At 45.3% G+C, this 19,280-nt stretch overlaps 1 protein-coding gene across 1 annotated transcript; it reads left to right on the top strand.

Annotated features, from left to right (window-relative positions):
- The first annotated feature begins 17,779 nt into the window (after nucleotides 1-17,779).
- Nucleotides 17,780-19,274, top strand: atoh1c (atonal bHLH transcription factor 1c). The gene has a single exon (XM_027277088.1). It carries the CDS (start codon nucleotides 18,309-18,311, stop codon nucleotides 18,948-18,950), a length of 642 nt encoding a protein of 213 aa, XP_027132889.1. The 5' UTR covers nucleotides 17,780-18,308; the 3' UTR covers nucleotides 18,951-19,274.
- The last annotated feature ends 6 nt before the right edge of the window (nucleotides 19,275-19,280 follow it).

The raw sequence follows: 19,280 nt of genomic DNA, 5'->3' as shown, positions 1-19,280 counted from the left end.
GTGATGATGGGAGGGTGAATCGGAGTTACTGCAGGATGAGATGATGAGAAGCAGGTGTGAGAGCAGAGCGGGTGACGACCAACGGGGGAGTGGTCGGAGTAACTAGGTCAGCTACGCCCAGACAGGGGAGACCAGACACAGAACACAAAGGGCAGGGAAACACTGAGAAGGAGACAAACCCAACAGGAGGCTCGTTCTTTAGGTTTATGGACCAAAGAAAAGATAAGGTCTACAATTTTGAGTCTACACTTGGAGAAATAAATTACAATATCATTGTTCTTTATCAGCTCAGTGTGAAATTTGACTTCTGTCACAGCAAAAAGTGTTTTTAACATTTAGGTTTTCAATCCACCAGACAAACTGAAGCTCGGTCTGTTCGCAGTGTCCTCATGGATGTATCACTGCTTTGTTGTGGTGTGCAGTTCGCCACAGTTCTTTCTCTGCCGTCCAATTAGAAGAGCAAAGAGACGAACCGCTTCACCTTCAACAACAGCAAGAAAAAAACCAAACCGTGATCTTGCAGACCGCCTGGAAGAACACGAGTGTGTTGTTTGCAGCTTCAGTTTGAGAATTGTTTGACTGGCACACAAGTGGAAAACAGGAAATTGGGGAGTGTGTTGCCTAGCAACAGCAACAGAAAAACTGTTGACTAAAGTGTGCGGTGGCTCGTACCAGATCGCGGCCCAGTCGCTGGTCCGGTGTCCAGTGGAGCGTGTACCTGATTATGTCAGCGTGTGCTCGTCTTACAGCGCTAAAGAAGAAGTGGATCGATGAGGACCAAAGTACTTTTTCTTCATCATCCTCAGGCCGTCTCCCTGCTGCTCCGTCTGATCGGGCCCGACCACAGCATTCACTATTCATTAGGAGAAGTTTGACAGGAGGAACCTGGACCACTGTGAGCCTCAGGCGGTTAAGGAAACATGATCTCTGATGACGATTAAAGATTCAAGTTTAATTCACAATGTGAGCATGAATCTGGGATCCTGGTTTTGTGGTCAGTTCATGAATCAGAGTTTAATATTCACTCTCCTTATTTCTCTGTAATTCAGCTGCAAATGTCAACGCTGTGTCGAGGTAATCACGCCAAGTCCAGCTGAGGCTTCAAAAGTAGCTTTTTTCCCCTGCAGCCTATGAATCAGTGAAAGTTACAGCACACCTCAAACTGATGCCGGCACACAATCTTTTCAACAAATGCTGTGATTGCAAACTATACTTTGTTTCTCTTCTGTATTTATATTTCACCAATAACGTAAAGCTCCGTCAAGCTGAAGCGAAGTGCAGATTTCAGGAGGACAAAATGTCACAAGAGTTTTCCGTTTCTGCTGAATTAGCTCTGGTGGCTTCTACCTGTGTTTAAGTCTCAGCTGATTATACACATGGAAACAGATTAAACCACACACACACACACACAGTGAGTTCTGCCGAGCAGAACAAATCCAGAAAGTGAATTATTGATCATTGCTCTCCTATAGCCTGAGCTCCGTCTGTGTTTACTTCCTCTGGTTTTCCTCCAGCGAACACGACACGTTTGACGTTTTGTATCATTTTGTATTTTTCAGTTTGTGCCTTTCACTGACAGATATCTTTACATTCAGTAATAAATAAGTGAAACAGTAACAGTGAGGGAGGCGTCTCCTGGGCAAAGAACCCGGTTCAGAAGTTACTGCCTGTCAAAAGTTTGAAACTTTACAGGATCATGTTTTGAATATTTCTTCTCCGCTGAGAAGAAACTGATGTTTAAATTCCGTTTCTGTCTTTTTCTGGCGAGGTCGGGCTGGAATAAAATGTTGTGGGCCTAACAAGGGATAAATTTGCAACGCAGTCGAAGTCGCAAAGTTGTTTATGAGCATCCAGTGAGGAAGTACGGGCATCGGCAGCATGAACTACAGGCGTGCTTTAACGCTAGGTGTCTCTGAAAAGTTACTTCAAAATGGGAGCGAAGGAATTTCTTGATGGAAAAGATATTTTCCTGACATGATCAGTAAGAGTTTGACTTTTGTGGATTGTTCATTTGGTTGGTTCATAGTCAGATGTGTCTTCTAATCACAAGAGTTTATTTTGAAAGTGGTTGCAAGGAAGCTGTTGGTTCAACGAATGAATAAACGAGAGACGGCTCTGAGCTCCGAGTTGCCGGCGGCGTCGCCGAGGATCAAAGTGAGCCACGTGAGTTGGCTCGAGCTGAGCAGGTGAGTATAGCTGCAGGCTAAAAACAGAAGTACACTGCTAGATGTGTACGCACAACTGAACTACACAAGGAAAACATCCACACACACGCTGGAGGACACATACAAATTTGGGAGTCACATTGAGGTAACACAACCTCTGCATACACACTGTAAAGGATGACTCCACTTTACTGCAACACTCTGTAACTGACGAGGATTAACATTGGAAGATACTTTTCTTCTTACTTCCAGTGATAAGTGTGCAACCAAAGGCGTGCAAAATGCTTCATGAATTATAGATAGTGGAAAAAAAAAAAAAAAAAAAAAAGCCACCAACACTGTTTAATACGTTGATGTGAATCAGTAGTCGCTGTATTTGCAGTTTAAGCTAAAAACATTTTAAATGGTTAGTCGTAATAAAGAAAAAATAAATAAATCTGCCAGCGTTAATTCCCAGAGCTCGTTTATAAAAAAATAAATAAAACACTCAAAGCACAGAAATCACCCTGGACGCACAGATTACTAAAACTCAGTGTAATGAAAACAAAGACAAGTTCAACACCAGAGAGTCAAACTCAAACCTGGAGCCGTTAGCATCAGCTCACTTCTCATGTTTGTTTTAAGGAGAGGCGAGTCAGAGTTATTCACACCAAGTCACTTTAATATCAGACGTTTCATGGCACTGGTCCATGATCAACCCTGTGTGTTCTTATAATCAGTAATCCTGATTTGTCATACGCCTTACGTCTAAAGTCATTTCTAACTTTTCCTGTCTTAAACTACTCAATGTCCTGAAATGCTCATTAGTGTACAAACAGATAACTGTGTTGACCCACACGTCTCTACAGGGACCTCCGGATTTATGAGGACCTTGTGCAACTGCTGCAGCAGGATTTTTGGTTCTTTCACAGTCAGTTCATGCTCCAACGGACTGCTTTGAGCCACGGACCAGTTTTACTGTATGTGAGGAAACATTTTGTGAGGGTTCAATATGAAAAAAATTCAATGATACGACCAGCATTAAACTCATTTCTGCCAGCTTGTGAGCGTAACGTATCACGTAACCAACAGGAGCATTTTGGCACAGATAAATAAAACATCTTCCAAATTCTGATATTCAGCAATCAGTTTTTATTCTCTGTGTGTGGTAAATGATCCATGGCCCTGCGGTTGGGGAATGAGTGTAAGAACTTAACACATTAAAAATGTCAAAGCGACATTTGTATAAAAAAAAAAAAAAACTGTGTAAAAAGTGTCAACTCATTTAAAGGATACTGCTGTTTATTTTTCAAGGAATCTATAATACAAAAAATCTGTGAAAATAACTTGCACGAGCGGCTGAGAAACGCTCCAGTTAAGACGTTTGAGGAGGGACGACAAAATAATTCGATTTCATACGCTTCACAAAAGACAAGACGACAAAAGATGTAACAGCATTCTCTGTCTGACAAACCAAAAATAATAATGAACAGAGACAAACACAAAAACTGTAATCTGCCTCAGTCTGTTCACTCAGGTTTTTATTGGCGCTGCTGAAGGAACGAAACTTGTTAAACTTAGACACAGTCTGTTATCATACAAGCACTAATGTTGTACACACTTTGTATGAAAGCTACGGTTCCAGCAGCTCTCGCTTGATAAATAATTTGTTTTGAATATTTCAATTACAGCAATCCAAGTCTATTCAAGTGTGTGAAAACAAATAAGTATTTGAGTCCGAAGAAAAGTGCTGGAGAGTCTAATGTGAACATGAAGAACAATCTGGCAGAGAGTGAGTGGGCAGGGAAGGCTTAAATACTGGCTTGATTGGTGATGGGAAGCAGGTGAGTCAAGCAGGTGAGGGGAGTGGGTCTGATGAGGGGGGCGTGGCTGGCAGGTGAGTGGAGAGTGAATGGAAAAGTACTGAGAGGCAGGTGAGAGAGGAGCAGACTGTGACCCCTAAAATATACAGCATACTCCGCCGTCCGCCAACTCACACATCATCCGTTTGTGATGCGCTCAGGTGCGTCTCTGCGTCTCGCAAGAACGCACGAGATCCCGTGAATTTATGCACAATCACGTGATATTTCCGGCTGTAGTCTCTTTGACTCCTGCGATGACATTCCACGCCGCATCTTTTTTCTGGTGTCCTTATAAAAAGGATGTGAGGTGTCATCAATGATTACACCTGAAAACCTCTCACCTGTTGACTTCAGGACGGCCCCGCCCACTATGACGTGTTCTTGTAATAAAACTCGATCAGCGGTGAACACGGAGTATTTTATTTTGAAAATCAACCGAGGTTTTATTTTGTATTTTGTAGCTGATTTCCTGCTCTGTGCTGAATTTATGCTCCGTGCTCCGGCGTCCGTGAACAATAGAAGCTCTGCGTATGTGTTGCGGAGAGCTGCCGGACGCCGCAGTCGTTCCGAAGCCAGTCCGCATGCAGTGTGTTTTAGGGGTGACAGGACCCAAAGCAGACGAGGAGGTATCGTACACAGAAAGGAACTTTAACATTAACTTAAATTGTTGTACCTTCCACTATAGCATCTCTCGACAAAGCACCCTGGTAACCGCCACAGATGTATACGTATGAGATGGGGATGGATAAATGCGATAGATGTGCTTTATTGAATGTCTATTCTTGTGGTTATGTTGTGTTGCTTCTATGTATCTATGTATGTATGCTTGAGGCTATGAAAACACAGAAACAACAGGCAAACAGAAATCCAAAGAACTGAGACAAAAACCAAAAACACAGCCATGAATCTCAAGGACGGGGGTTTCAGAGTTTCCTTATCTCCTTCAGCAGAGGACCACCCTTTACCAAAGGAAATGAGACAATGCCGTCCCACAGTTGTTGGTGGGCAGCACCAACAAACATCAACGCACCATTCGGTCACATATATAAAAGGTGTTTTTTTCATGGTGTGATGGTGATTCATGGTAAAATTGGCAATAAAGTGCGAGTACGTGTGGAAACATGAAAAAGCAGCTGCTGTGGTGCAGACTAACAAATAGGCTCGCTCACAGGAGCTGACAGCGAGCGCTTCAGGTGAGAACAGAAGCACAAATCATCTCGTCTGTTGCGTCCTGCAGTTTCCTCACCTGGAGTTCTGCTGTAAACAAGCAGCCCTGCTCAAACTTTATCCCAAGCACAAACACCATCAGTGGGCGACCTCTCTGTTTGACCTCCTTCCTCTAGCTCACTTTTAAAACTTCCCTCTGTTTTCCTCTCTATTCGCAGCGACGCGGCTGTCTCGGGTTGAAGAAAATTCTCCCGACACTCGTCTTCCTCTTCATCTCTCAGTCCTTCTGGAACACTTTGTTTGTTTGTCTGCAGGGACAGCTTTCAGTGTGCGACATCGGATTAATACATTTCTTAAACAGGATGTTTTATTTTTGTTATGAATCTTAAAATGTAAAACTTTCCATTTCACTGACACCTTAGTTAGACGTGTGCCTGTAAATTAGTATTGAATTGCACAAGGGTAATGCATAGGACACATAAATATATAGGATCCTCATTAGGATTGCAAAAGGGATTTTCTTGGGAAATTTCAAAACTGGAAACTTTCCATGGGAATTAACAGTAATTTATGGGAATGAACAGAGATGGTTGGCCCTTAACAGGTAATATAGTTGGTGAAAACATATTTTAGCATAATCTTGACTCAAACAGATTTCATGCAGGTACATATACCTGAATATCTGCCTCTACAGAGTCAGATAACACACAATATGTCTGAGGCCCATTTGGAGACATTGAGCGTACTGATGAATCCTCAGGTGAGGAGCCGAATAATTCCCTCCATGAGCAAACACTTGGAGATGGTGGTGAGGAAAAAAAACAGAACCCAGATCACAGTCAACGGATACCTGCCGCAACTGGTAGAGGTGAGATATTTATGTTGAATAATAGTAGTAGTGATAATAATGACGAGACGTCAGCAGGCCACACAAACCACAATCCCCGATCTCGGCGTAGCCTCGATCCATGAGAACCTGTGAGACGGGAAAGCAGACAAATTTTGCAAATATTGACACATGTCAGTGTCAGCTGTGGGCTGCAACATCTGGTGGAAAGCCTGACAGCGGTACATTATCACATTCAGGAGTACTGTTGGGCTTTGCATTTTTATTCTCTGTTTTCCCCGTTCAGCCTCGCGGAGTCAGTATTATATTTGAACTTTGTTTCTTTTGCCTGACCTCTCTACGTGTTCTTCCACCTCGTTCCTCGTCCGACACTCTCAAACTTTCCTCTCACTCTGTCTGCAGTGCTGCAACCATCCAGCCCTGTGCAGAAACTTCAAGAATTCCCTCGACTCTTCTCGTCCTCCCCCTCCCCTTCTATCTTCTTCAGCTGTCCGTCTGTCTGTCAGACAGTTTGTCCAGGCTCTCCCTCTTCTAAAGCGTGGACAGACGGAAACCTAGTTTCTCCCCAGACAAAACTCCATGGGGGACAGAATTCAGCGTTGCATGTTAAATTATTGATGAAGCGTTCTCCTTTCTCTTCTCTTGTGTCCCCTGAGGCTTCGTGCTGAGGGACGTAGAGAGAAAACAGAAATCTCTGAGGACTCCTTCTGCATCTCAACACACCACAGTGTGACTGCAGGTATAGACGAGCTTATCTGGCCCTTACATGACATAACGCACACAAATACACACTGTCGAGGAGAAAATAAACTTTGCATGGTTGAATGATCTCGGAGGAATCCGTTCATGTCTCTACAAATACCGACGAAAACACAAAACACAGACACACACCCATGACTTATACAGGATGAGTCGCAGTCTCATGTCACAACAGTGACCCCTAGAGGCTGCAAACTTCATTGCACCTCATAATAAAACAAACACACACAAAACAATCCCAAACCAGAGTTCAGAGGATCTCAAAACCAGAAACTTCACCTGTAGGGGTAAATCTGTGGCGGTGGTGAGACAAGCGGTGGACTATCGGTGGAAAAATTCACCCTCAGTACAGTTATCATGAACAGGGACATTACCAGGCTGTAAACACGTTTATTTCTGCTGTGAAGTTGGACATTTGAACATGGGGACTTATGGAGACTGACTCACGTCAGGATAATCATTTCCCAGCCACAAAAACAAAGATGACTGGGCCAAACTATAGAAACAGAGTCATGTGACTCGAGAGCTTAAAGAAGCTGCTAGAAACTCAGCTGTTGTCTCAGAACAGAGTGCAAAGAGCGCTTTAGAAATACAGTGTACTTATCTCAACTCTAATTCTATCCACTCATCTCGGTTATCATGAAACGAATCACACATCCTCTCTGTCTTTACTGTGAGGTCGAGTCCGTCGCTGTCCGTGGTGCCGACTCTACTCTCAGGACAGAGACGCTGTCCGTGGTGCTGAAAGTACCTGAAGCCTCTCAGAGCTTATCAGCGTCATGTTGACCTCTCTGAATTAAACACCTTGATAAATACAGGCCTAATGTTACTTCACTGTGACAGAGAACTGCTAGTTAGAAGAAGAAGAAGTATAAGGCATCACCTGGAGAAAGAGCTGTTGAACGTCCGCAGCTATGTCGCCTGTTTTGAAGAAGATTAGTTTTAGTTCATTTAATTTAACCACATTAAACGCCTGGATATGTTTTACTGCTGCACTTTCTACCAGCAAAAACTAACTTCTGTTTTTAAAATGTTGAAGTTTTCTCAGCAAATCACAGAGAAAGAAGGATTTGCACTTTATTTATTCCTCCTTCCTCTACAAAGAAACACACCTGAGGTCAGGTGTACTTTGACTCCCCATTTTATAAATAAAGGGCTGGACTGGGCTTGATGTCCTTTGTACCTGATGTGACACTTCCACGTGTTATTGCTCGTGTCTGTGCTAAATTATTAGAAATCATCCATCACGCTGGACGTAGTTCTTCTCTCAGTAAAATCCATATTTGTGCGTCACAGAGGTGGAAAATGTTTCTGCTACTTCAGCACAATTTTAACATTTTGACTCCATCACGTGTCGCTCACGGTACGTGTGTGTGTTTCTATTTTGTGTTACATTGTACTGTGGTAGTGTGTTTGTGTGTGTGTGTCCCTGCTGAGTATTGAAAGTGGAACAGCAGCTGGTTTGAGCTGCTGTCTCTGTTTGTCAGCCCCGTTATTAGACAACACTGCCTGAATAACACACTGCTGTGCTGTTTACTGCCACAGGGGAACACACACACACACACACACACCATACATAGAGTACAGGGACCAACATCGGCTCCCTCCTCTGCTCTTCTAAGAACAGGAACAAGAAACAAATACAGCCAGTCACAAACATGCAACATTCTTCAGTGAGACAGACGATAATGAAAAGACAAGACAAGACTGAGCGAGGAAGAGCAGGTACTGTCCGCTGTGTCGGCATGCTGTTCAACACATAAACTAAATAACAGAAAACCAGATGTACTTGTTAAAATAAAGTTATTTATTGCCAGGATTTCTGATTAATAAGACAGAGAAGCAGACTACAAAGGAAAAGGGACGAGTGGATGCTGCTCAAACTAAAGAAATGAATTCAAACAAGAGTCGGAACTTCCTGAAAGAAATCAAAAAGAGAAAGAAAAACCTCATGATTGAACGTTAACATAAGGACGATCTTCTGGACCAAGAGACAAGAAGATGAAGACACACACCAGACGACAAGTTGGTAATATCAGCATGAGAAACATCCCGTTCCCGTCTCAACCTGCTCCGTTACTCATCCTCAGGCTTCAGGAACAACACCAACGTACCTGTCAAGAGTTTTACCAGATGTGTGGAATGAATATAAAGTCCCTCAAACTGAACCCTGCAGATTTGTGTGCTGGACCGAGTACCGCTTCAATCGGGGTCCTCCAACTGTTCAGAAAGCGATGACAAACGGGGAACCACACACCTAGCTCAGCATACACGAGTCAAACACAAGCAGCAGCCACAGAGATGTGTTCTTTGGTTGTTTGTTCTTTGGTCATTATAATTGAATCTATAGGATCAAACTAACAACACAAACACCTATGAAAAGATTTCTCGGAGGCCAAGGTGACGTCTTCAAAAAGTTCAAAACAGAGAATGTTTGTAGCTTTTACTTGAAAATGATGCACCAGCTGTAAAATTAGTTTAAAGGTCACATGTTGAGTGGCAAACTTGTGAATGACAGTGAACCTCGGCTGCATCGTCTCCCTCGAATGGAGAAATCTTCAACCTTTAAAATCTAAGATGTAAATGACAGAAGAGGAGAGACTGTAGGAATTCTTTAGTCTATGAATAATGTAAGCTGTGGAGAGCGCTTTGACGGCACGTCAAAACATGTCACTCTGAATTCACCAAAAGTTTGACTTTCGGCTGCCGAGGAAACACCTCGGTTTCAACGTAACCAGCCAAGACGGAGGAACATCTGTCAGTCAAAAGTGTCTGTAGCTGAATATGAAGTCAGTCGACACAACTGAGGCCGAGACGAACCGAACGCTGCCGTCTGAACCCGTTAAATCATCAACAGACATGACCTGAAGGACTTAATCAACTCTCAGCAGAGCATCTCATGTAGAATCAAGTCAGGAGGCACATGGTGACGTGGGTGACTGTTTTGAAGCCGTCACCATCTTAGTCTATTGGAACCAGAAGCGAACATGTTGAGACGAGCGTGAAGCTGGTGGTTAACGTACTGCAAGTTACTTCTCAAGCAGGAAAAACGTGTTCCTGTCTGGTCTCAAACGTTCTCGTCTTCCAGCTACACAGAGACTAAAATCTGTTCGTGAAAACCTCTGAGGGGAGACAGAGAATAAAATCTGAAGATTCATATTTGATCATCATCTTCGAGAGTTTTTGTGCGTCAAGCTCTGAGGTACGTCGTTCCCTGTTGACACAACTGTCCAGTTCTGTTGTTGATTCAGTTAGTGGCAGTTAATTATCGGTTAGCTACCTTAGCGAGTGGTTAGGTTAAAGCTATCTGCCCGTCAAGAAACTCGGACATCACAGGGAAAAGCAGCAAATATATTGTGTATACAATCTGATTCAGTTTCACCAAAATCACTGAGTAAAGTTCTAAAGTTGTGCTTTTGTACAGTAATCAGTGAGGCCCGGACATAGATGACTGTAGCTCACGATAAACATCCATTTTGACCTCATGGTCACTTTTAATCTTTCAGAAACTTTCACCCAAGAACCCAGACACGCTGAGACAGAAAGGAAACACAGGAGCTACAAGGCAGGACAACTGGACACAGGTGAAACTAACGAGGTGGAACTGAATCACAACATGGCGGGAAACCAAAGGCAGGAAGTAGAACTACAAAATAAAACAGGAAACACACAAACAAACTCAAAATGTGGTTGGATTTTCAACTTACACAAGCCGAGAACAGGAAAGGAGGAAGTGAACTGAGTTTCTGACCGAGGCTTCCTCAACTGTGATTGGAGCACGTAGCAAAAAGGGCGGGACTTAGGTAGGGTCAACTCCAGGTGCATCTATTAGATGGATGTTGGGTAAGTTGGGTCCATGCTGGCTCACCGGGAGAAGGAGTCCAGTCAGGTGACATACCTGAAACGTGGCTCGTACCTGTGCAGGGTCCATTCGAGGCTAAAGGAGGAGAGTGTCACCTCCACCGAGACACAGTGCTGCACGCAACAAATGAGCAACAACTCGACGGACTCACCTGGAATGACTCGTCAGGGTAGCTACACCCAAAAGCAGACACTGCTCTGTCGCACCGTACTTTACTGAAGAAACCTTGTTGCTGCCCCCTGCAGGCCTGAGACAGGATGATACCGTCAGTGGTTCAGATGAACCAAATCACAGCTGCACTCCAAACTCTTGGTGTTATCAGTGTTTTATTGACTGTGCAGGTAAATATGATCTTAAAGTTCACGATGCTGTTGATGCTTTAACTCTCACCTGTCAGCGTGCAGCCGCTACAACCCAAAGCCTGATTGGTCACTAAGCAGCCATTGGCCTTCTGCCGCTGGGTGTGAGCCAATCACATCTCATTAGGCCTCTTTTGCTTGTGCAGCTGCTGGCCAAGATACAAACAAACACACACACACACACACACACAAAATCACATAAGTGTACAGAGGCAAACACCCACAGGTTCTCATATAGACGATGGACATTCAAACCCAACACACGCACATTAAATTACACACTGCGAGTCCAGCACAGTGTGTGTGTGTGTGTGTGTGTGTGTGTGTGTGTGTGTGTGTGTGTGTGTGTGTGTGTGTGTGTGCGTGCGTGTGTGTGTGTGTGTGTCGGTCTCTGCATTGCAGATTCACACACTAACTGCAGTGCCGGCGTTTCCTCTCCTCACCTCATCAAAAATGGAAAAGACTCTGCATTGAGCAGCTGTTAAAGAATAATGATGTTTATTTTCACAGTTGAAGTTACTCGATGGACAAAAAAAGTTGTTTATTTTAAACACACAGCTGTGTGTGTGTGTGTGTGTGTGTGTGTGTGTGTGTGTGTGAGCTCTAACAAACATGCAGCTTAAACCTCCATCTTCAGTTTTCCACCTATTTTAAACTCATCTATCTGCAGCCTTTGTCATTACTGCCTTTACTGCAGGGGGAGGGAGGAAGTAACTAAGTACATTTACTCAAGTACCGTAAGTACTTTAAGCACATCTCACAGTGTGCAGAGCTGAACGTGGGAGGGAGACATGACGCAGCGTGGAACAGAATCAAAAATTGGCAGGAAAACGGAGGCAAAAAGGGGCGGGACTTAGGTAGGGTCAGCTCCAGGTGCATGCTGGCTCACCGGGACACCGTTAACGTCCTAATGACTGTGACAAGTCAAAGGTCCCATCAGGTGACGTAACTGAAACACCTGTGTGAGTGGATCGTACCTGCAGGGTACAAAATGTCACACTGCTGCACAGAAGAAAAGTTGTTTTTTTTAAGTTTGCCCTGCTGTCTTTAACTAACCTTGAGTCCATGTCACTGAGGTCATGTATGAGGACCAAAGTCAGGGTCACCGACATCACGTCCGAGTCGGGATGGAGGTCACAATCCCAATCTTGCCAACTCGCACTCAAAGGGAAGTGTCGTGTTTCCTCCATCACGCAGCACCGACATGATTGAACGTCAGAAAAGTTACGTACTGTACCTTTAAATTTATTTGTTTCCTGCGTGACCATTAAATCAAAGATTTTATTCGTACGCCTGCACTAATCTACATTTTTAATGTTGTTGTATGATGTGCGTGTGCGTGTGCGCGTGCGTGTGTGTGATACTACACTTCTGCAGACACACAAACAACCTGAATCAGCTGCTGTTGCTAGGCAACCAAGAAAAAACAGGCCATAGAGTAAAAATGACAGGAAGTCATAATTCACTAAAAACTGACACGAAGGGAAAACAGTAAACATCAAGTGGAAGCTCCTCGTGTTGCCTTCATGTTTTTATTATGTTGAAAGACGCACGCACCCTGAACGCAGCATCTTGTCTTCATGTATCATCTTGTCTTCATGCAGCATCTTGTCTTCATGTATCATCTTGTCTTCATGTGTCATCTTGTCTTCATGCAGCATCTTGTCTTCATGCAGCATCTTGTCTTCATGCAGCATCTTGTTTTCATGCAGCATCTTGTCTTCATGTATCATCTTGTCTTCATGCAGCATCTTGTCTTCATGCAGCATCTTGTTTTCATGTATCTCACACGCACACACAGATTATGTGTGTTATAAACAATCAACATGTTGGTGTGTGTCTCTTTCTCAGAGCCACAGCTCCCTCCATCGGATCTCTGATGTGTCAGCACATCAGCTGAAGCTTTGACCCTCCTGAAACAGCCACAGGACAAAATGTTTCCCTGCTCAGAGACATTTAGCAAAGTTAAGTCAACACAAAAATATTTCTCTTACTTCTTAAAAACACCAGCATTCATTAAAGATGTGATGCAGTCACACACAGTTTGGACCTGATGAACTTGTCTCCATCACTTCACCACCACAGAGTCTCAGCTCATAAAGAGAAACAGAATAATGAACGGAGACGTTATAATTTAGCTCCTCATCCTGCGGCTTGTCTTCCTCTCTCCTCTCTCTCCTCCCCTCTCTCCTCTCTCTTCTCCTCTCCTCTCTCTCCTCTCTCCCCTCTCCTCTCTCTCCTCTCTCCCCTCTCCTCTCTCCCCTCTCCTCTCCTCTCCTCTCCTCTCTCCCCTCTCCTCTCAGTATTCATAATCCGAGCTGACGTTTCTGACACCTCCCCTCCCTCCTGCCTCGTGCATCTATAATTAATTGTCAGTTGGTGGAGGTGACGGGGGCAGAAACAGGTGGAGGTCGCAGGGTCAAGTTATCACAGTGAGGAGAACATAACGGATGGTCTGTCAGGAGCGCAGACAGCTGAGACGTGCGGGGAGGACGGGGAGGAGGTCTGAGAGCAAAGACTGAACCTGAATCATGTGACGTGATGCAACACGCCGACGATGATGTAAGACCTGAAAATCTTTGTTTCTGATTGGCTGACAGGCGTCAGGGTTGACGATCTGAACTTCTAGCTACACTGATGTCAGCCACATCTCACTGTCGCGTGCTGCAGAGGAGCGTTTGCTGGGTTGTCATGGAAACGCTCAAGCAGCCTGCAGTGTCTTCACCTGCGGGATGACACTGTTTAATAATGTTATTGATCGCCGCGTGCCTGTTCACGGACACGTGATCAGCCCACACACACACACACACACACACACACACACACACACACACAAAGGAAACTACCTAAAACTAAACATGAAGAAGACAGAGCTGCTGGCTGTTGGCTCACCTCTCTGTAGATGGCTCCAACAGAGCTTGCTCCACCCAGGTGGAGTCTTGCTGTCAGACAGTACACTCCGTCTCGCAGTGGCTTCTTCCATCTTCACAACAGTAGAAGTCAGCACCCACCCCTCTCTCAGCGGAGTGCAGAAGTCCTTGTAAATGTCTGTTACATCTCGCATCGACTACTGCAGCTCCATCTCACTCCACCACCTCCACCTAATCCAGAAGCCTGCAGTCAGGATAATAACATGCTCTAGGTGCTGATGCTGCTATACTAGACTATAAAATCCTGTTTCTGGCATACAAGGCCCGACAAGACCACACGACCACAGACTCCTCCTCTCTGACCTCCTCGAGATCTACAGCCTGACCCCGCTCACTTCAGAAGAACCTCAGAGCGTTCAGCCACATCGCTCCATCGCTGAGTTTAAAAAGAAACTGAGACTCAAACGGACTCATGTGCTTCATTGTTTTATTTAGATATGTGACTGCTGTTATTTTAATACTTTTCTTATCTGTTTAATTTGTAAAGAGACCTTTGGTGTCCCGGGAAGGAAAGTTTCATGAATGCAAATGTTTGAGAAGAAAAACACTTTTCAGTGTTTGTCGATAGCGAGGACAGACAGGACGAACTCTACAAATGTGTGTGTTCAGGAGAGAAAGTGAACGCCTCAAAGCACACACACCGTCAAAGATAAACAGTGAGACACACACTTACTCGGTATCACTAACACACACACACACACACACACACACACACACAGCGGAGATCCTGAGGGGCCGATAGAGGAGGCCGATCTTTCATTAGTGGGGCAACATGCCTGATTAATCTCATGGCCACACACACACACACACACACACACACACACACACACACACACACACACACACACACACACACACAGCTGGCCTAATCGATGATTGGTAATTGGACCTGCAGGGAGATAGAGCAGGAAGGTCCTGTGATGTATAGTGAAACAAATGAGTGTGTGTGTGTGTGTGTGTCTAAAGGGAAATACAATGAGGGAGGAAGGAGAAATCACTGGTGTGAAATGAGACAAATGAGTGTGTCGGTGGCTTTGTGTGTGTGTGTGTGTGTGTGTGTGTGTGTTTTTGTGCTCATTCTTGTGTGTGGTCGATTGAGTGTATGGCCATTGATCTGTATGATTTCTGTGTGTGTGTGTGTGTGTGTGTGTGTGTGGACCGGGCTACATCAAAGAGTTTTTGTCACTTTGGAGTCCTGACAGTCGGACGTCACCTGTAGTCTTGTCGTTGTCTCTGAGTGAGGTTTACGGGCCCAGCAGCCTCTGCGGACATGATGGCAGAGGAGCAGAGAGTGAAGAGGACGCTGACGGAGGAAGCTAAGAAGAGAAAAGGAGAGAGTGAGCGAGCAAGAAGCCGCCGGACAAGAGTAAATGTGGGACTGACTTTTAGTGGTTGGTGAGAGCTTGGTGAAATAAAAGGCTGAAAGACAGACGCCGAGCTGGGCTGACTGCTGCTGGACTAGGCAGTGAGATCAGCTGCTGCTGGGGACCTGGATGATGATTGGCTGTTTGATCAGAAGTAATGTAATCAGAACAAATACTCGAGTACAGCCTCTGTCGGAGCTTCGGTGAGCCTCTTCTCTCGCTCTCAAGAAAAGTTATTATCTATGTTTTTATCATTATACACAGTTTTAAAACCAAACGATATAAAACTCTATATAAACTAAACTATTCCTTATGAAATATTTGTAATAAAACAGGAAATATTGGCCGATGGATTTTCTGGTCGACAGCAGATTTATTTTCTCCCCAAAACAAAACAAACATTTGAAGCATTTATCAGCTCGGTGGTCGATGATGCAAGCCCCTGAAACGAGGCTGGCTGACATCTAACCTGCCTGACATGAAGTACACTGGGAGTCTTTGATATGAAAGTTTGATGTTCTTACTGCAGATTTTTGTTTGAAACCAAAGACACCGCAGACGGTTATGATCCGGCTGATTGGCTTGTTCTCGGCTCGTTTCTGTGGAAATCATCTCATGGTCAGCCGGCGTTGGAGAGGCGAGCGGCGCTCTCAGACATCTGAGATCTCAGAGCAGCAGCAAGGCCTCGCTGACTCAATGAATGAAAAGCAGTTTGATCTGCAGCCTGTGTCCGTCCGCTGACTGCAACGAGCCATTTCATTGGGTTTAATAGAGCGGAGCGTGTTAACAACTGAAGCCAAACCTCTCCTCATGAATGACATTCTGTTTTTATTCCTCAACGAATCACAGATTGATGTAAAACCACAGGCCAGCTGACCGAAACCTCAAAGCTCAGGCTCCCTTTTCTAACGCAATGCTTCAAACTTCACACGGCTACAGACAGGAAGTCAGAAATGATTCATAGAGGACTAACAACAAAATATAAAACATAACATAAATAAACAGAAAGTCAACCACCAAAAACTGCAACTGCAAAACACCTAACTGTTCCTCGTCTGTAAGACTAAAACTCAACGTCTAACGTTCATCTCTAGATTTCTGCATCAGCAGTGATTTAAAGACCTAAGCTGTCAAAGTGAAGAACAGAAGCTCCGACACGGTCAGAAGACTGAACACTTGTGTAGGTGTCATCTGTATGGGCCCGTCACGGCGGTGTGAGGGTTTGATCTGCGGCCCGTGTCCGTCCGCTGGCTGCAATGAGCCGTTTCATTGGGTTTAATAAAGCGGAGTGTGCCAACAACTGTCATCCGAAGCGTGAAGCCAAACCTCCCCACGTGCTCCAGATTGGAGAGTTAAAAAGAAACGAACCCGCAGCCTCAGACAGCGAGGGTCCTCCTGGCCATAAGGAGTCTATTATGCTCCTGTGTGTCACGCAGCCATCTTTGTGCCGACTCGGTGCCACGCTGAGGCGTTTGTAAAGGCCCGGCCCGGCAGAGTGCTGGCACACGGCGGGCAGGACACGCTGCTAAATCCCATTAGAGTCTGTCCAGAGGATACGACGCTGCCAGTTACTGTCAGTCATCATCAGGCTTTTCCCCTCAGGGAGCCGCAACGCTTTTAATGAACCTTAAAAACAAGACGAGCTGATGAGCTTTAATATACGAGGCAAATATCACGACAGCAGCACCACAACCTGTGGACGAGGCCGAGCAAGTATTGTTAAAGACAAATCTACAGCGGGACAAAAGGATGTAGCTTCAGATTAGAAACAAACACAGCAGGACTGTGCATGAAGGCACCAATCAAAGTTTCAAACAGCAGGATTTAAGAAACACTGAAGCCCCAAACACACCATGACATACGGCCCTTTGTGCTGTAGATAGTTTAAGTCGTCATCAATAACCAGAGCCAGAAATATTCATCATTAAGTTGATATCTATTGATTTTATTTTGGCGGGATTTCAATGTAAATCTGCCGACTCATCTGTGAACATTCCCCCAGAAAACAGCCTCGGTCTGGGCAGTGAGAGCCGAGAAAGCCCCTCTCGTTCTAACAGAGTAATGTGGTGGTAGGTTGAGTCTTTGGCAACTTATATGAGAAAAGATCGTTGGTATTACGTGGAAATGTTGGTGCGACCCGGTCCGTCCTCCCTGTCGACTCTTCGGTGAACTCTCCCCCAGAAAACAGCCTCGGTCTGTTCACTGATGGTGATGATGAACTCTGCACGCTGGGTCAACACAATCTGACGCTTTGTGGGCGTTTACAGAGGAAACCAGATGGAAACCCGCCAAAATAAAACCATAGATATCAACATAATGATGAATGTTTCAGGTTCTGGTTGTTGATGACAACTTAAACTATCTACAACACTTTATTCACTGGGAATGATTTTAACATGACGGGCACTCCCAGGTGAATTAAAATAAAACAAATTAAAGTCATGACCATAAAAAACTTCAAACAGGTTTATTTTTAAAAAGTTTATTCATGAATGAATCACGACCTGTTTCTGTGAGTGATAATTTTAATCAGAGCAGGAAGTTTGGGGCCTTTATCTCTGACATTTGGCTCATTAATATTCATAAAAACATTAGTTTAGTCTTTGAAGTTTTTTTAAACAGACCTGAGTGAGAAACAAATGAACTCTTTATTATTAATGAAACTCTGGGTGGAGGTTGTAGTTCACTCTGCTTTAAATCTAACACCACCTTCCTTCCTCGCCTCCTTGGCCGTGCTGCTCTTCTGCTTGGCCGCCTCCGTGTATCGGCCCACAGCAGCGCACTGAGACGCTTCTAATCCTCTTTTGATGAACTTGGTTAATGGACCTCCTGCGGTGAACTTTGGCTCTGTTCAATCAGCAGCACACGACCCTCTCCACGCCCCCCGGAGCACGCACTGCGCGTCCCCGCGGCTCCAAACTGCATAAATTCAGCCATCAAAGCGCAGAAAGTTTCAAGTTCTCAGTGAACGGAGCGTCTGAGGCTGAAGTTTGTTCCGAGGAAGAAGAGGAGCGATGCCGCCGAGTAAAAGCCTCTTTGCGCCTTTCATCTCTGTGGACCCGGAGGGAGGAGTGGGCCCCACCGCGGCCCCGGTGGCTCTCCACGCCGACATCCACGCCCTGCTACAGCGGAGCCGTGCGCAGGAGCGGCCGGGGACAGAGCGCACCAGACGCGCCTGCGAGCACCGAGACCCTCCGTGCGCCATCGTGGAGCTCCGGCTGGGCCCCGCCGGCGGCGCGTTGCACTACCTCCAGCCGGACAAGTGCGCTCTGGAGCGGGCGCAGAGACGGAGACGCCTCGCTGCAAACGCCCGGGAGAGGAGGAGGATGCTGGGGCTCAACGTCGCCTTCGACCGGCTCCGGAGCGTCATCCCGAACCTGGAGAGCGACAAGAAGCTCTCCAAATCTGAGACCCTGCAGATGGCGCAGATTTACATCGCCACCCTGAGCGAGCTGCTCCAGGAGGGGACCTCACCCACCCGCGTGACGCGCCCCACGGGGGCCGCTTCGCCCTCACAGGGGACCGCAGTCAGGGACTTTCATAACGGGAGGAGCAGCGGGGGCCCGGCGCGCACAGAGGAGGAGGAGGAGGAGGAAGAGGAGGAGGAGGAGAGGAGTTATGAGGACATGTGGGAGAGAACGAGCGGGACAAAGTGATATTTAAAGATGAAATGTATTTTTAAAAACTATTTTCCTACAAAGATTGTCATCATTTGGTTTTTTTCTGTCTTCGTGTAAACTTTGTGTCTGTTTCAAGAAAGACGAAGCAGGAAGTACTGAAAGTAGCAATTTTTATTATTTTAAAATTATGTACAGGTAACCAAAGACATCAGTCTGCAAATTGGTACAAAGATCAAGTTTTCCTGCAGTTGGCTTGTTAAGAAGCTCTCTGTCTGTCTGTCCAAAACAACAACACGACGGGGAGGAAAAGGCTTTAGAAAATGAAAAATAGAGTCAGATTCAGAAAAAAGTAGAGTCTACAGGTGC

The sequence above is a fragment of the Larimichthys crocea genome, unplaced genomic scaffold (genome assembly GCF_000972845.2).
Source record: "Larimichthys crocea isolate SSNF unplaced genomic scaffold, L_crocea_2.0 scaffold83, whole genome shotgun sequence".
Classification (NCBI taxonomy): Eukaryota; Metazoa; Chordata; class Actinopteri; family Sciaenidae; genus Larimichthys; species Larimichthys crocea.
The sequence above is the reverse complement of the archived record's forward strand: the minus strand, read 5'-3'. Positions and strand labels throughout refer to the sequence as shown.

Excerpts from the sequence above, each read along its gene's own strand:
- atoh1c (XM_027277088.1), top strand. The coding sequence starts at position 18,309 with ATGCCGCCGAGTAAAAGCCTCTTTGCGCCTTTCATCTCTGTGGACCCG.